Below are 18,953 nucleotides of genomic sequence, written 5' to 3'. Positions count from 1 at the left end.
TTCCTAATGAATTAAAAATCTTCCTTCATGACATTCGTAATTTATACCTCTTCTCCTCTGATAGTAAAATCCTTGGACTTCCACTCTTCCTATTCCCAGCCTCAACTCTCATGTCTTAATGGTAATGACACATGAAATGATTGAACTGTTTGATGACCTCTGAATGTTTGCTGTCTTGTATACACCATTAAAGAAAAATGTGCATAAAATTCTAAAGTACTTCATTATAAATCATCTTATTTAATATTTTAATATCAAAATAATTAAAGTCACTCGCAGAGGGGAAAGTTGCTCTAACGGTAAAATTAGAAATGAGCAGAAGACTAGACTGGGCATGTGAATACACTGCTAGTTGGCAGGATTTCAGGACTGGCTAAGAATTTAAGTGTCTCCTCTCAAGGGGTGTCCTTTAACCATCTTCTTAATTAAAAAATACTTTCTGAGCTGAGATGGATAGTCACCTCAGACAGCATCTAGTACATACAAGGACTCGGAACAACTTCAAGACTTATTCCCAAAGCATGCAGAGCAGTTGTAGTACTTCAATTTAAAGCCTTGAGGAAACACTGAAACATACACATATTCTTCCATAATTGGAAAAAGTTTACTGAAATTTCTATTCAATTTCACAGCATGTAGTGATTTTAGCTGTTGCCTAGGCACCTTAATGAAAATAGGTAGTTTTACTAGACACCAAAAAATCTGGATATAATAGATCTCCAAGCAACCTGCTTCTGTCACAGCTGCAGAGATTATCTCTTTCTACCCTTCTTCCACCTCTTTGACCTGCTTTCCAATAAGAAGTTATAAGCATTCTCAAATGAGACAGTATTTTCTGTCTTTAGAAAGGCAGTATTAATCTTCAAAATCTAGAAAGATGTAATTAAGAACTAAAATGACATTCATCTACTTAACAAGGATTACCTGTAAAATAGGACTTTAAGAAGTTTCATTTAGTTATAACCCACTATTCCACAAAGCAGCATGGAGAACTAAAACAGAGTAACTGCTAAGAAAAAATAACAACACATTTAAACAACGGCATGAGTAACTCCACACAAAGCCAAGTAGTTAGGACGAATTCTTATTATCTCCTTTTCCCAGGCAACTGAAATTTTAGCAGTATGTTAATAGAAAAGGCCATCTGTTGCACATCTATTTTAACAATAAATTTCTAATGTATCAGTTGCAGAAGTAGGACTATTGGATGATCAAATAAATTATTTCTACTCTACATAATGTGATCATAATATAAATGCAACAAGGGGACTTTGAAGTGTGTTGAAACTTTCAGTTACAGAATTTTTTTTAATAGTATGGGAAAATTAAAGTAATAGTAAGTGTTAGCACAGAAAGAAAGCAGAGAATTTCAAAACAGTGAACATGAGCATCTTTTTTTTCCAGGTCTATTTACTGTGACATCCAAAAGCTGCTCACAAAACACCTCACATCTATTCTAACCTTAAGGTATGTAAAATCTAGTAAACTTATGTTTTCCATGAAGAAGATGATATTGTGCTAAAAGCTTCCCAGGGGAATACATCACACGCAACAGTCTGGAACGAGGAGGACATGCTAACTGACTGTTTAACATTCAAGCACAACCCATTCCAAATGAAAACTGCCAAATAACAGTAAGCATTACTTTGTCAACAGTAGTCAATGACAAAAACCCAGAGATGAGAAAACTACAGATTCTTCTTGAATTTGTGCTGTTTGGCCTGATCACCAAGAAACTGAAGGGAATCTACAGCTTCTTCAACAGAAAAAGTTAAGTGATGAGAGATTGTCTATTGCAGCTACTGTTCTTTGCTTCTACTTCTTCTTGTCACACCTCCTATGAACCATTGCTAACGTTCCCAGAAAAGCAACAGTTCCTACAGGGCAGTAACAAACAAATATTAATTTGGCATTAAACAAGAATATATTGTACGCTACTCTGCCAAACAGCAAGACGCATCAGCCAGTCATCATCATTGTAACTGGACATTCGGGAACGCGGCTTGAAAAATCAATTTTGAAATTAATGACAAGGCTTTTATCATCTACTTGGTAGTTTTAAGATGACTACTAGCATTTCTCAGTTTGAAACCATCACTCAGTTGTTATACTTATTTTAGCTTTTGTATGTGATGACCCAAGAAAACCATACAGAACCAGTCACATTCCCCTGCTTACAAGAAATCAGCAGGACCTGCTGCAGTTGGAAATGCCAGCCAACACAATTTAAAAAGAACTGCTCTATGCACAATGGAATTTAAGTAGTACGGTTTCCTGTCCCTCTCTGCTGTGGATTTTATCATGTTCAATAACATGGTTAAAACTCAGACAGTGGCCCTTCCCACACCGGTGGCAATGATTTGGGTTTCTCCTTACAACTTGAATTGTATTTTTATGAAACTTTATGGAAGCATGTCTTTGAGAGAGCTACCCCACAATGTCAGTACCTCTTTTGTCACATATCTCCTGCAGACAACACTGGTGGCAGAGAACATAAGGGTAACTGCAGCAAAATCAGGTGAGATGCTCAGATGCAGAGGGAACAGAAGCAAGAGTCTATGTGATACTGATGTTACACAGCATCATTCAAACCACTACAAAACTATGGTCTGCAGTTATGGGATGCATATTTGAAGAAGAAAACTGACCAATTAATTTCTTGAGAAAAGAAAAAGTAGTTTGAGAAAAAAAGTCTTTGACAGAGGCTAAAAAAGCTCAATCCACACAGCTGATGGCTAAAATATAGGTCAATTATGTCTTATACATAGCTACTAGGAATGCAAATTTTGATAGCTGTCTATACGGCAAGAAAGACAATATTACACAGCAGCTAGAAGCTGAGTATAGAAAATTCATATCAGAAACGAAAATATTTTTTTAATGCTCATCTTTAATTGCTGAAACAATTAACCTTACAGTAGAATTACTTCACCACCACTAAATCAAAACTGCATGTCTAAATTCCTCTTCCAGTCAAAGCCTAGCTGATGGAGCAAGAAACAGAGACTACAGCCCATGACTTTCTCCCTTCAACTGAAATGGCCCTATTAACAGACTACACAGACATGCCACCTCTCACTTGCTTTTTCTGTGACCCTGTTAATGCTGTAGCTCGCTGCACAGGAGGTTCAGTTTAGCAGAAAGAGCAGAAATGTCCACCCCAAGCACAGCCTGTCTCCTGCGAGAACTGAAGAGGCAATTCTGCACAATCTGAAACTGAAAAGTTTTTGGCCTTCTATGTGCTGGGTCAATGCTCTAACAAAAACCATTGTTATGTTTCTCACCACATACCACATTTAATAACAAATAAATATACAATTACTAAAAAGTTAGTCTCTGAGTCTTTCCAAGATGTAGATGACTTCCAAAACCTTTAGCGGCTTTGGACCCTGAGTGGATGGAAGCAGCATCCTGTTCTCAGTCCCTAAGAACAAAAGAGAGCAAAAAATTTCTAAAACATGCCTGGTTCTCAGCATTTCGTCCATTATTCTTTATAGTCAAAGCTCTCAGCACTGTTTTGTTCTTCCCAATAATCCTTGTGTTTACTTATTTAAACTGGCACAGATGGATGAATTGTTCCTCGTAACAGAAGAAAAATAAGAGGATTAATGGAAAAAATCTTTTGTATTCGGTAGCAGAAATAATCCAAGTGCAAGCAAAGGCAGCTAGTTAACAGCAATTTTGTCTACTGCTTTTGTTATCTCTCAGAGTCAGCAGGTTTCTCTTGCCAACCAAAATTGGAACTACTTAATTTCAACACAGAAATATTTTCATAGGTGTCACCAATCATTCACAGTTAAAAATAATCAAATAGATACGCAGTATAAAACAATGGGTTTGTTTGTTTTAATTCTTTGCATTTCATTTAAATAAAGTACGTTTACTATACGCAATGTTTTACAATTAAAGAACTAGCAGATCATGGAGCCAGGTATTTAATAGTTTTGACAGATGTAATTACTTACAATAATTAACCGAAAACTTTGAAATCAGGAGATGAAATGTAAAAACCCCTCACAAGACACTATGTACAGGGCAAAAGACTAACATCTTACTTTATAACTATTTTGTATTACTTTTTTTTAAAAAAAATTATCTTCTTTTCAGACACTATCCCCTCCAGATCACACAAGTAATTTTTGAAGAAAAGGTGGCTTGACAAAGGATTAAAAAATACTTAGCTCAGTGAAACTGTCTTTTGTTTTTGCTTCCACACAGACTCAGTCATTTAAGAAGAAAACAACCTCTCCAAAGTGTAAAGAAACCTAATGCTTGCAATAATGATTCAATTTTAACCATCACGGGTAATCATATGCTCCTAATCATATATATGGATTAGTGTGATAGTAGAGGTGTACTCATTTATTCAAAGTCACTATTCCTATATAAAGGCCATATCTCTGAATATTTAAAAAACAAACCTGGATTTAAGAGACCATATGAGACAGCAAGGGGCCAAAAATACTGCAAAAAAAAAAAATCAAACTTCTTTTACATTCAGTGGAAGCTGTACTACACTACACATAAATGCAGAAAAACCTGTCTGCCTGGGCCCTCCCCTAGTAGAGTTACTCTGTGGAAAAATCCATGAAGAGACCTTACTCTTGACTATGTAACGTTTCAAATTTGTTTCTAGAAGTTTCCCCAATGTGCCTTTAATTTTTGACCACTACTTTTATAATCCTAAGACAGAACTACATTTCTACTGTTAACAACTGACAGGATAAAATGAAATCAAAAAGGTGTTCGTAATACATATCCTGTTTTCTGCAAACACTGGGATGCAGACTTCATGATGAAAGAGTTCACAATCATAAGTATCATCACTGTGCAAACACCATTAATGATCACATCATCGCAGTTTGCATGGAACTTAAGACAACTAACAAATAAGAACTTGAAGGAGACTACAACCACAGATGCATAAAAAATTGCAGAAAAATAACACTTGCAATAAGTGATATTTAAGATGTGTTTGAATTAACCAGACTGCACAGGTTCTCTCAAACCTAACAAAGGAAAAAAGCAGTTTTAAAGACACAAATAGCCTGCAATTCAGCATATGCCTATGTATTTCTTGAAAAAATCCATTTGAAGTAGACTACAAGATAAAAATAAAACCTGACATACACAGGCACAATCCTATAGGCTACACACATTCAGTAAGGGAAATAAATAAAAAAAAAAGACAGCCCACTGACTTCCAAATAACAGAAAGTACAAGAAGGTGTATTATTATTTCTTCAGATGGAAATAAAAAATATGACAGAAATACTAAGAAATATTCAAAAAGAATTAGAACACTTTCTGAACGCTTAAAAAATAGTATTTTTGAAGAAGTTTGGGGGGTTTTGGTTTTGGCTTTTTTTTCTTCAGAAAAGTGTGACTCGGGAATAGTACACCAGGCTGCATACTGATCATTCAGATAATGCTAAAAAAACCAACATAGTGTTAAACAACACAACGCCAAAACCCTTGTGTCATGTTAGGAAATATACCAGAACTTCACCAACTGAAGGAGTACAAAGCCTTTATAAAGTTCTCATAGAATTATGTTTTTCTTCTTATGACATTTATGGAATCTTTTTATTTAAGAGGGAAAGAATACACAAAAGCAAAGTATAATTATCTTTAAAACACAATATTGAAGATTATAAACTGAAGCATAACACTGTTTTTTACACCACATTATGTTGGCTAGATACATGTACTAAAACCCAAAGGATCATAAAAGTTCCCCTAAGCAAACGCTATCAATCAGTAATATCATTTTAAAAGAAGCAATTCACTCATTTCACAATTCTTGGTAAGCTACTATAACTTACTTATTGTTGGTAGTTTTGTAGTAAGAAAGGCATATAACCACAGTGATTATTTCTATTATTTTTTCTTTAAATGTCTTTCAGTCACACATAAAAGCATTCTTTGTCTTTCAATATAAGCACCAAATTTATTCAAAGAAAAACCAGTGTCCATAATGTGAGAGAAAACTCTACCACCGATTTCATTTTCTGTTCACTGTAAATATCTAACTCAACTTTGTTAAGCAAAATGAGTTGCCAAAAGATGTACTTCAAGCATAATTCCCTACACAGGCTTTTGAAAATGTGATTATATTCATTACCTGAAGAGTTCACAAAACTGCATCAGCTAATTCAGAATACTGGTGTATTTGAAAGGGATTTTCTTTAAGTATTTTAAATTTCTGAGAAATACAGTGAAGACTCATGACACAAATTTTTAATCTACACCTAGCTGCATTTCATAAAGAAAGCCATAACTTGTGGATACTCACCATAAACAAACTATAAACAACATAGGTAAGAAAAGGAACACTATCATAACTTTTTTGTTCGCTTTCTACAAACTGTTTTAGTAAGACCTAGACCCAACTAAAACATAAAACATTTAGCTATTTAAAATCACTTATTTTGCATGCCAAAAAAGACACTGTTGCAATGAAATACAACCTAGGTACAGCAAAAATATAGTATTTACTATCAAAAAAACCTATAAGCCAACATTTAAAAGCAAATGCTTTTCTGTTGTCTTATAACTTAGCATGTCATAAAAATGTTTAGTAAAATTTGAATGGCTCACAGCGCACCTAATTCTACCAGCTGCAGCAAGAGGCCCCTGGTTTGATAGCAGGCTCACTAGCTCCTAAGCCCACCTGCCTAGGCAAGTTTTCTATGACAAAACATGTGTCATTTTCTTTGTTGCTCTTTCCTCTTTTTGTGGATAAAGGTATCCTCTGCACAGCTCCAAGAACTGTATTTCTGACTGCTGCATTTCCTTCCATTTGAATATGCTGACCTTTAGTTGCTACACGCTGCAAAAAATTTTCCGACTAATGCAAAATGCTACAGTGCTTATTGCAAGTAGCAACCACAAATGTGCAGCTTCAAAGCTCCAAAAGATCTAACAAAATAATTCTTGAAAAAAAATATGCTATGCATTTAATGGAAAGCGAATGGTCCTAATAATTGTCACAGAAAACTGGGGTTTTCATGCACTGACAGAGCCTACGTGGCTTTAAGTTCTCATTTCTAATCAGAACATTCAGCAATGACTCTCAAACTCAACTAACCTTAATTTCAATCCTAAAGCAAAAAAAGACAAGTATTTATACAATTTTAATACATATAAGCTACAAACAAAAATAATACATTCAACAAAAGATCTGTCACACACTAACCAGAGTGATGGGGATGTTCTATTTCCGATGCAGGTGCCTACTGACATTGCAGCCATTCACACCTTTCCCAACAGGGCAGCCTGTTCACTTTCCTTTACTACAAGCTTATTTTCCACTTTCTCCATGTTACTTTTCTTTTTAAATCCCAAATCCATTGAAAATATGCAAAGCAAGAATTTGTTATTAACAGTCAACAAAGAGTATTTTGGGACTTAAGTTAAAAAGTAATCATGTATAAAAACCAGTCATTCCTTAAATGCACTCATTCTTTAAATGTACTCATTCTTTAGACAACTCCAAAATACCAAATGGTTCATATAAACTAATACGAACTTTTTCCATCCTTTATGAATATATGTCATTTTATAGGGGAAAAAAAAATTACAACTCCATCACAAAACCTTCATGTTAAATAATGGAAGCAGATATTTTCATTTCACATTGGCCACTGAAACACCTCCAAGGCCATACCCAGAAGAAAAAATGATCTCCATTTACTACTCAGCTTACTGCGAGTAATATTACAGCAGCCTCTTGAGACCTCAAGGTGCATGGAGTTTCCTCTTTTTTTCTTTTAATGCATCTGTCAAAGTTTCCAAAGTACTGAATAATTTAGACCTAAACAGGCATCCTGGTGCATAGACTACACTCTCATATGGCTTCTTCAGAAAAAAAGTAACTAAAAGGACATTAAAGAAAAATCCCAGATCTTTTGCACTCAATCTGAGGGATTATTTGACTTCCGTCTTTCTAAAATCCTTCCTTTCCTTCAGTCCTTACAGGTATTAAACAGGAAAACCAGGTGGGAATGTGCTTAAGTATTTTACAGCAGCCAAAACCCTCCATGCTCTCCCCCTCCCTCTTCCTTCCCCCCCACCCCCAAGAGGAGGAATACAAAAACAATTAAGCTTACCACAATTACTAGATTCTTAAATGGGCAGCATGCAAAATATTCTGTTTATAAACTGAGGAAGAAGGACTACAATTATGGCTTTTATCTTTATAAACTCAGCAACAAAGAAGTCAATTAAAGTTGCAAGAGCTTTTATCAAATTAAATTAATCAACTGGGATTTATGTCACCTTATTTCAAAATTACTGACTTTCAGACATCTAAGCCTGAATCACACACTCTTAAGCTCTTCTGTAATCAAGACAAGTATGAACGACCACAGTGCAATTTATTTGACCTTTCTTCAAAGGATAGTAATAGCTCTCTCTAGCACTCGGGTATTTTTACAGCCAACTGCGAAAGAAGCTCTAAGAATCCTCTTTTTAGATGACAAAGTTAGGGAAAAGTATTCCACTAACACTGTCCAATATTGAATGCAGATACATTACTTTCAATAACTTACCCTCTACTGTTAGAGTACCCATTTTGGATTCCAAGAAATCAAACAGTGTGCTTGGTGCAGATGGTCTGGCATTTCCTAGCTCCTCTTCATCTTCAGGTCTTATTCGGCCTCGGCCCTTTCCTTTACCTGTAAAGTAAAGCAAAAGTTATTTGTGAGTGGGGAATGAAAAAATAAATTTTAAAAGTGTATAGACTTTTAAATTTGATTTCTGAATTATATTTTCTATCTTTAAAAAATTCTTTCATAGACAAAACAGATGCAGATATTCTCCATTTAAGGCTATTCAGATCTACGACTTCAAATTCCAAAAATCTGACAAGGCCATAATACACAAAGGCTTTTTTAAGTATTTGCTTTCAGGTTTGCAAAGCGTTCTAGCTTGCAGGAAAAAACCATGCAGATACACCCTTCCACAACTATGGTAATAATCCACCATACACAAACTCCTTTGCTCGTAAACACTGTTTTAAAGCATTTCATTCCAAGTTTTACCTCGAGGTGGTGGTCCCTGAATGGGTTTTTGTTTACTGCTGTTCAGAAGAAAATTTAATGCTGCCTCTAGGCTGTTACTGTTATCCATAAGTGCCTGTCTTGCTGCTTCTTTGCTGAAACCCATCTCTGTTATGTGTTTTAGAGCCTTTTCATCAACCTGAAATAAAAGTTACACAAAGAACTGATCATAAGATACAACACAGACTCTATAAAACCACCAGATTTTACTTTAATTTTTCATTATTTTTAACTGAAATATTTTATATTTCATTGTGATAAATATTTAAGTTTTTACATAAAATCTTCACATATGATCTTTCATGTGCAAACAACTTGCTAGTAGAGGGTGTTTTAATATTATGATGATGATGATTAATTCATCAGTTCTTAGTTCTAATATTATGTGGTTTCAAGCAAAATTTTCCCCTAGACTACCTCTTCCTCTGCTGTACACAGGAATAGTACAACAGGCTAATATACTTTCTCTGAGATGAAAACTAAAAGGAATCTCACAAAGTAATACCAGTATAAAAACTAGCTATTTGTTCCTGTTTGAATGCTTTCATAACTTTTACAGACAATTATCTCAGTTATACACTCAGGTATACACTTCTTAAAACATGCAGAAAATGTAATTGCTAAAGGTTCTGTAGAAGAAAGCAAAGAAATACAAACAACTTCCTCAGGAAAACAAACTTTCTTCTTTTAAACGGTATAAAGCATGACGGCAAGAGGCAAAGCAGGAATCAGAGTAGTAATTACAGAAAATAACCTTACTTCTGCACTGTGCTTTAAAACACTGAAGCAAGAACTGCCTCTTTCAGTGCAGACAGACCTACATGCAGTAAACATGAAATGGGACTAGGCCCTCTGTTCTGCCTCATTCCACACCCAAACAAAACTATGCCAGTTATTAATCTACAGCAACAGTTGCAACCAAATACATTCTTAACTCAAGCCCCATAAATAACATTTTGCCTACAGGTTCCAAAATAGTTATATTGTGACCTTCCCCCCCCCCCCCCAAAAAAACCCAACAACAAACCAAAAACACAATGGAAAAACACCACCAACTCCCAAAAACACCCACAAAACCAAAAAACAACCAAACCCAACAGAGTCTAACCTCCAAGATATACAACCCCTTCTTTTTCCCACTGCTTAGAAGAACACGAAGTTTAATTGCTAGAATGAATTAAATTACAATCGTATGACAGTTGTATAGCAAATAACATTTAGCCCTTCCTGTTGAATTTTCTACAGACTTGTGATGTAATTTCTCCAATTACGATTTCTCCTGATGTTTTAATACATTCACTTTTTGTCTTAATTCCTGCTACACACTGTGCTCTGGGACAACAGACAGGAGAAGGTCTCCTTTTCGGGGCAGAGACACAAAATCAGTGCTTGTGGTTGCTATATCTACACAGAGGTACTTCAATACAGTAAGCCAGAATACGTAACAACTCAAGTAACTTTCCTAACTATGCTTAGCTATGCAAGAATTGCTGTAATGGTGCAAGGCACAACTTTGCAGCACTTGACTACAACTCCCACGTGCTCAGCAATGTTAACTCCAATGCTTTCACGTAGCCGCCTTCATTCCCAAACTCAACACCACTCTTAATTTAACTGTTCAAAAACTAAGTAAAGGAATAGCAATTTAAAAGGTCTTTGAAGATCAATAGGGCAGAAATATGACCTCAGCGTCTACAGCAAATCATCATCCCACTTGAGTCTGACTTCAAGTTGCCTAACTAACGTCTTATTTTTAATAGGCCATTCTCGTAGATTCTTCTGTATGGCAACAAGGGTCCAACTGAGAGTACTTGCTCAGCAAATCTGCTTCACTCATCTTTGTAGGTATGCAGCTGGTTTGGATGAGAACCTCTAGCCATTACTCCTGCTCCACCTCCTTTCAATGGTGGAAATTCTGTGCATGACAGCTACATTCAAAGACCAGTAGGAACTGAAGACTCATAGATACAGTACCTGTACTCTCAGCTATGGATTAAAAAAAAATCTTGGATAGGTCACAAATGGAGACCCAAGGGAATGGCGACTTCCCAGATACAAAGACTGTTTGTGAAAAAAGGTAGCATCCTAAGTATCTTTGGGTGTCAAAAACTCTCTCTTCAACTTCATTTACACAGCACAAAACTTGTTTCTCCTATACAAAACTGGAAAGGCAAAGAAAACTGTAGGAAATATCCTATAAGGATTATTAAGAGAGGAGGATGATTGACCTCCACAATCTATTGTCTGCCTATGAATAAAAAGAGAAAAATCACATCTTTGTTTCTTGTTTTGTAGGTATAGCGCTTCAGGTTTCTTGGAAGGTAACACACCAAATGGATTACAAACATTTAACTGTTTCCAAATACAGACACAAGTCAACAATATACATGAAAGTCAACATCAAACCTATTTGATGTCACAATTCTAAAATGACAAAGTAAGTTATCCATTGCTTTAAGATCTTAAAATCATTAGTTTGAAGACAGCTTTCTGTACAGGCTTGGTGGGTTCACATTTGCTTCTTTTAAACAGCACCTAGGTATGTTAAATGACTTAATACTAAGTTTTGATAAATTGAAAGTATTACCATTTTATATCAGTAATATAAGACATTATTTACAATGTAACACAAACTTCTTGCAACTCATAGAAAAAACAAAAGATAATACTTTAAACAACTAATTTAAATGGGGAGGGGGGAGGGGGGCACGGTGTTGCTGTTGGCATTTTTATCTGTTTGGTTGTTGGGTTTTTAAATCTATTTAGGTTGAGACACAGCTGTCAAGAATGTACCGGGCAGAGGGATAACTAAATGACCTTTTGAGGCCCTTTCAGGCTGTGTTTCTACAATTCTATATTGACATTTCTGAGCACAGTGCTGAAGGCAGCACTGCTGGAGGTTCTCCTTGCTGTGAGATGACAACAGACACTATTAGGACAAAATTGTAACAGGCAGTTACTGTTCCTAAATATCTTTTCTTCTCATTCTTAAACCTTCGTTAAAGGTAAATAAGATGAAAAATATTCAACAATAAATTATATTTATAATTAATATTTTAATACTGGTTCACTGAATTACTATATTGTTGTGATAGCTCTTTCAGTCTTTCATCATTCAAATCAGAATCATTGTTATTACATACTTGGAAATTCCTCTCCAGAGTTGTTCTTGATAAAAATATTTCCTTCATCATAAACTTTTAGATTACTGAAGTAATCAAAACAATCATCAATAACTTCTCATTTTATACCCACCTAATTCAATGCAGTGATCCCAAAGAACACTTCTCAGTAAGTATAAAGTTAAGAAATACATTGGAAGGTGATATTTCGGGTTAAGGGGAAAAATTCAGATTCTCCAATGGTAACCTGCCTTACTCAAAAGGGAACAGTACTTGTTACCATGTAAGCATGACATTCTCATGTCACAACAGTATTTCTACTTGGTCGTTTTAAGTGTCAGAGCACCACTTGGTTTTCTTGATGTCAAAGCAACAGTTGAAAACAGATTCTTAAAATAAATATTAAATTAATTCAGAAGAAAAGCTACATTAAAATTAATTAATAAATCACAGAATGGTGTGGGCTGGAAGGGACCTTAAAGACCATCTGGTTCCAACCCCACTGCCATGGGCAAGGACACCTTCCACTAAAGCAGGTTGCTCAAAACCCCACCCAGCCTGGCCATGGGATGGAGCATCCACAGCTTCTCTGGGCAACCTGTTCCAGTGCCTCATCACCCTCACAGTAAAGAATTTCTTCCTAATACCTAATCTAAATCTACCCTCTTTCAGTTTAAAACTATTACCCCTTGTCCTATCACTAATATTCCCTGGTAAAAAGTCCCTCTCCAGCTTTCTTGTAGAGCTCCCTTAGGTACTGGCAGGCTGCTACAAGGTCTTCCCAGAGCCTTCTCTTCTCCAGGCTGAACAACCCCAACTGTCTCAGCCTGTCTTGATAGGAGAGGTGCTCCAGCCCTCTGATCATCTCTGTGGCCCTCCTCTGGGCTCACTCCAACAGGTTCATATCCTTGTTATGCTGGGGGCTCCAGAGCTGAACACAGTACTCCAGGTGGGGTCTCGTAAGAGTAGAGTAGAGGGGGAGAACCACCTCCTTCGATCTGCTGGGCCACACTTCTGATGCAGCCCAGGATATGGCTGGTTTTCTAGACTGCAAATGCACGTTGCCAGGTCATATTGAGGTTTTTGTCCACCAGCAACCCCAAGTCCTTCCTCCCCAGGGTCACTCCCAATCCATTCTCCATCCGGCCTGTACTGATAGTGGGTGTTGTCCCAACCCACATGCAGGACCTTGCACTTGGCCTTCTTGAACTTCATGAGGTTCACTTGGGCCTAGCTCTCTCAAGGTCTCTCTGGACAGCCTTCCTTCCTTCCAGCATGTCAACCACACCACACAGCTTGGTGTCACTGGCAAACTTGCTGAGGGTGTACTCCATCCCACTGTCCATGACACCAACAAAGATGCTGAACAGCACCAGATCCAGTACAGACCCCTGAGAAGCGCCACTTGTCACCAGTCTCCACTTGGACATTGAGCTGTTGACCACAAGTCTTTCAGTGTGACCATCCAGCCAATTCCTTATCCATCAGGTAGTCCACCGACTGAATCCATGTCTCTCCAGTTTCGAGACAAGGACATCATGTGGGTCAGAGTCAAATGTTTTGCACTAGTCAAGGTAGATGACATCAGCTGCTGTTCCCTCATCCACTAACACTGTAACCCCGCTGTAGAACTCCACCAAATTGTCAGGCATGATGTGCCCTTAGTGAAGCCATGCTGGCTGTCACCAATCACCTCCTCATTTTCCATGTGCCTTAAAATAGCTTCCAGGAGAATCTGCTCCATGATCTTACCAGGCACCAAGCTGAGACTGACCAGCCTGTAGATTTTCGGGTTTTCCTTATTTCCCTTTTTAAAAAACGAGGATTATGTTTCTCCTTTTCCAGTCCATGGCAACTTCACTGGACTGCTACAGCTTCTCAGGTATGAGGGACAGTGGCTTAGCCACTTCATCCACCAGTTCCCTCTGGACCCTCTGAATCCATTTCACCAGGTCTCATGGATTTGTGCGGCTTCAGTTTCCTTAGTTGGTCTTGAACCAGATCTTCTCCTACATTGGGCAGTTCTTCACTCTCCTAGTCCTTGCCTTTTCTTTCCGTGACTTGGGCAGTGTGGCTGGAACACTTACCAGTGAAGACTTTGGCAAAAAAAGTCATCGAGTACCTCAGCCTTCTTCATATCCCAGGTAACCAGATACCCCATTTCCTTCTGGAGAGGGCCCACATTCTTTCTGCTCTTGCTTTTATCACCAACATACCTACAGAAGCTTTCCTTGTTGACTTTGATGTCCCTAGCCAGATTTAATTCCATCAAGGCTTTAGCTTTCCTAACCCGATCCCTGGATGCTGAGACAGTTTCTCTGTATTCCCCCCAGACTACCTGCCCTTGGTTTCTGCTCTCTGTAGGCTTCCTATTTGTGTGGAACTCCTTGTGCAACCATGCAGGCCTCCTGGCTTTTTTGCACAACTTTGCTGGAACACACTGCTGCTGAACACAGAAGAGGTGATCCGTGAATATTAACCAGCTTTTTGGGCACTTCTTCCCTCCACGGCTCTATCCCATGGTATTCTATCAAGCAGATCCCTGAAGAGGCCAAAGTCTGCTCTCCAGAATTCCAGATAGCAATCTTGTTGCACACCCTCCTCACTGCCCTAAGGATCCTGAAGTCCACCATTTTGTGGTCACTGCACCCAAGGCTGCTCTTAAGCTTCACATTCCCCACCAGCCCCTCCCCGCTGGTCACAGGGTCCAGCGTGGCACCTCTACTTGTTGGCTCCTCTATCACTTGGAGGAGGAGGTTATTGCCAAATCATTCCAAGAACCTCCTAGATTGCCTATGCCCTGCTGTGTTGTCCCTCCAACAGATATCAAGGTGGTTCAAACCCCCCATTAACATGCAAGACTGTTGAGCTTATCTAAACGAGAAAATAAAACTATACTGTTATGTCCTGTTCCACACACACTACTACTTTTCTTTTGCAAGGACTTGGTTTTAGAACTTACTAGGTAAGACATCAATTTATTATTACTTGATTTTTTTTTTTTACAAAAAATCACATTGAAACTCATATATAACTCAGTAAAGTATAAAAATACCTTAAGTATTCCAAACAGACTTCAAACTAAATTGAAAGGTCAGGGCCTCTTGGTTTTATTTTTGTTACATTTGTTTTTTGTTTCTTAACAGTACATGTTTAAGGTTCCATTTAAGTCTTCCACCTTACCAGTTCTCGGTAGACACCTTCATTCTTTCCCTCAGGTTTTGTTATCTTCTCTTTCTGGAACAGTTCCCTGTTTCGATTCCCTCCAGCACTCACACTGAGATTACTTCTGCTACTACCACCACCTCCTCCAAATGTCTTAGTCTTCAGAGAAGCACAGAAAAAAAAAACATTTCAGTAAACAGAAATTGTGAAAATAAGCCTTAATATTTAGCTAGTAGCAAAAGTGCAGTAAATTTGATGCAGTGATATTTTTATGATTATACTTGCATCAACAAATAAAGGACTAATTTACACATACAAAAAAGATTAATTTATTAGGTAGGTATTTTTTCCCCCTATGCCCAAATGAGGCTGTAAAAAGGGTATATAATTCTAGTTTTCATGACTTCCCAAGCAAACCTTGGGAAAAATAAACTAAAAAGAAAACCAAGGAAGGGCATAAAACCCTGACATGTTAGAACTGAACTTCCTAGGTATTCGTTCTGACTGAATGCAGGGAATCATGAGGTTTTGAGAACTGAAAAAAAGCAGTTGAAAATCGATAACCTGTATTTATTACTTAACTCTCTTTAGCTAAATTGTAAAAAACACTTTTTTTAATACTTGCACCAAATAAAAATCGTATCTACAATAAAACATTTAATATACATTTATTAGCTTTATTACAATAAGAACATACTCATCAATCCAAAGGACACAGTTTGATTCCTCTTTTTAAAGATATATGTAGAATTATAAGAATGCAAACATCAGAAAGCTCTTGTCATTTAAGAAATACTTAAGAAGAAAAGATCAATCACAGTAAGTAAAATGCTGTAACACATGCATTCTAACCTCCTTGCTCTTTGCTACTTCTGCAATAGCAGCTGTTCTCTGCTTTTCAAATTCATCATTGTCCACAACAGTTTTTACAGTATTTGTCATTTGCAGAGTCTTTCTGCGATCAAGCTCTCTACTGTCCACTTGCACATGAGATGCGCATTTCTGAAAAAGCAAAAGAAAGTTTGAATTCACTCTTCTGCCTACCCTCAATTGAAAAAAAAAAAAAGGATTACTCTATTACAGTAGCACAACTTTATCTAAAGAACATGATAATAAAAGCATACACCTAGGACATCTAACATGCCTTAGCGGAAAGCACACTCCTCAGGTCCAATAGAAAGGCCAAAAAGAATGACTAATGTTTTAAGCTTAGTTCATGGTGTAGCTCATATAATTCTTGTAAATAGCTTCAGCATTTAAGGAAGGACTATGTTACTGTCTACAAGATCTGACCAAAGAATCAAAGGCTCCACATACTAAATAAATTTTAATTTGAAATTGAGAGGAAAAATGTTAAATTTTTAAATAAAATAGCAAATTGACATGGATCAACATTTTTTTTCAACAGGCACATTTTTTAGATCCAAGTCATCATGACCTAAGATGTACCGATAGTCTTTATCTACCTGGAACCAGGTCCCCTAGATAACATGATACAGGGTATTTTTGCAAAATAGGAGAAAGAGAAGTACACTGTACCTGTCCAAAAGGTACAAAAGGGGGAGGGCCACCTTCTGTCCCAATGTTACTCCTATTGTGTTTTGCTAAGCTCTGTAAAAGAAAGTTGTTGATTCATAAATTGCAAGATAAACATTTTCAGCATAAAAAATAAGGATATACTGGAAAACCTGGAGCACTTAAGGATAATGCTGGATGAGGGGCAGGGAAACAAAGAAAGTAATGAAAATTTGCAAAGTCACATACGCAACACATACAGCAAGTGCAGAAAAACCAGCTATATACCAAAATCTACACTAACAGAACAAAGGGGCACACAAATAGGCATCAGATGTTCCTTTACACAGTGCCCAGTGAACTTGCTGCCACTAGCCATTGTAAAAGGCGTAGTTCCAGCATGTTTAAAAAGAGATTGGACCAATTCAGCCTAGAGAAGGCTCAGTGGGATCTTGCCAATCTACACAAATACCTGAAGAGAGACTGTAAAGAAGATGGAGTCAGACCCTTTCCACTGGTGCCCACTGACAGGACAAGAAACCATTGGCACAAACTGAAACACAGGAGGCTCCTTCTGAACATTAGAAAAACTTTTTTAACCATGAGGGTGACTAAGTGCTGGCACAGGTTGCCCAGGGAGGTTGTGGACTCCCCATCCCTGGAGATATTCAAAAGCTGCCTGGACACTGGCCTGGGTAACAGGCTCTAGGTGGCCCTGCTTGAGCAGGGAGGGTTGGACTAGATGACCACAGAGGTTCCTTCCAACCTCAACCATTCTGTGAAATTCATGAATTCATGCATAAGCAAATACTGAAAGGATTAGTCAGGATTGTATCCCCTGATAAAGCATAATACAACAATTCTGGATGCCAAGGCTGTACAAGAGCTCGGGCTGTGTGCTATCCTTAAAAATCATGTCTTTTTGACACTGTTGGAAACAAAATGCTGTGCCACTAGGAGATTTCCCCTATGGCTTTATGAGAAATACAGTGCCTGTGCTAAATTGATCAGCAGATCTTTGAATCTCAAAGAACGTAACAATAAACATAACAATTACTGATACATAAGAGCTACAGATGTCTCTAAACTCTTAGCCACAATCAGGTAATTGGTAACATAGGCCTGAAAATAAAGCATTCACAATACAAATTACTAGTTGCCAACAGTAAAAAAAAAAAAAAAAGAAAAAAACAAACCACAAAACAGAAAAACCCAAAAAACTCCATTAAAATATCTGTTCATAGTTGATACACTTTTTCTTTCTTTACAAACTGTAGCAACAGCAGCAACCTGCAAGAGTGAAATTCACTGAAATCAATATATTGGTTATTTTGTATTACACAAATATTTTGTTTCAAAAGTGGAAAAAGGAAGAACAGGGTTCTTAATGCTTCAAAATTGCATTCCGTATAATGCATCTCTTTTATCGGGTTCTTAATGCTTCAAAATTGCATTCTGTATAATGCATCTCTTTTATCATCTTCATTTCTTGTTGTCCCTTCCTTGCCCACTAGGATACGCATGCATGATTATATACTTCATTTACTACACCCCATCAGCAGAGAAAGTTTCGATTACTTAAGACTCTATTTAACCATTTACCTATATATTTATTATCCTGATGTAAAATTGATTTAATTCCATCAGGTGAGAGCTGTAGTATAAATGTGAATATGCTTTAACCCAATATTTTACGAAATTCTCACATAGTATGGGAGATTAATTTGGCTAATCAATACCCAAATCAAAATTTCTGGTCCACTTTTTGTAAGTTAACTACTTCCATTCAGGAACCAAAGGCCATTTTCTATATTAGTTATGGCTCCTTTCAAGGGTCAAGAAAAAAAATAAAATAATCATAAATCATAAAAAAATTCTGCTTTAGTTTCAATCACATCACTTGAAGTGCTGCCTTAGAATTATGAGCTAACCAAGGGCTGACCACTGTAGCACACTCATAACCTTCTGTAATCTATTAAATGAAGCAGCAGGGTTCAACAGTGATTTCATGGCGAAGCCGCTTCGCTGACCCAAGGTAGGCACGCTAGGTCCAATAAACCCTACTACACTTTTTGTTTTGTTTGGATCT

At 37.2% G+C, this 18,953-nt stretch overlaps 1 protein-coding gene across 5 annotated transcripts in view; it reads right to left on the bottom strand.

Annotated features, from left to right (window-relative positions):
* The window catches only part of TDRD3 (tudor domain containing 3), a 109,045-nt gene that overhangs the window by 29,081 nt on the left and 61,011 nt on the right, over positions 1 to 18,953 (bottom strand). For all 5 annotated transcript variants that reach the window (XM_055701395.1, XM_055701396.1, XM_027814861.2 and 2 more), the window contains 5 exons: positions 16,889 to 16,960; positions 16,202 to 16,351; positions 15,368 to 15,508; positions 9,045 to 9,201; positions 8,553 to 8,678 (listed from right to left, as the gene is read on the bottom strand). In XM_055701395.1, the coding sequence (XP_055557370.1) occupies positions 8,553 to 8,678; positions 9,045 to 9,201; positions 15,368 to 15,508; positions 16,202 to 16,351; positions 16,889 to 16,960 (646 nt within the window). The remainder of the gene's footprint in view (positions 1 to 8,552; positions 8,679 to 9,044; positions 9,202 to 15,367; positions 15,509 to 16,201; positions 16,352 to 16,888; positions 16,961 to 18,953) is intronic.

This window comes from Falco cherrug, chromosome 2 (assembly GCF_023634085.1).
Source record: "Falco cherrug isolate bFalChe1 chromosome 2, bFalChe1.pri, whole genome shotgun sequence".
In the NCBI taxonomy this organism is placed as follows: Eukaryota; Metazoa; Chordata; class Aves; order Falconiformes; family Falconidae; genus Falco; species Falco cherrug.
This window is presented reverse-complemented; position numbering and strand designations above follow the sequence as displayed.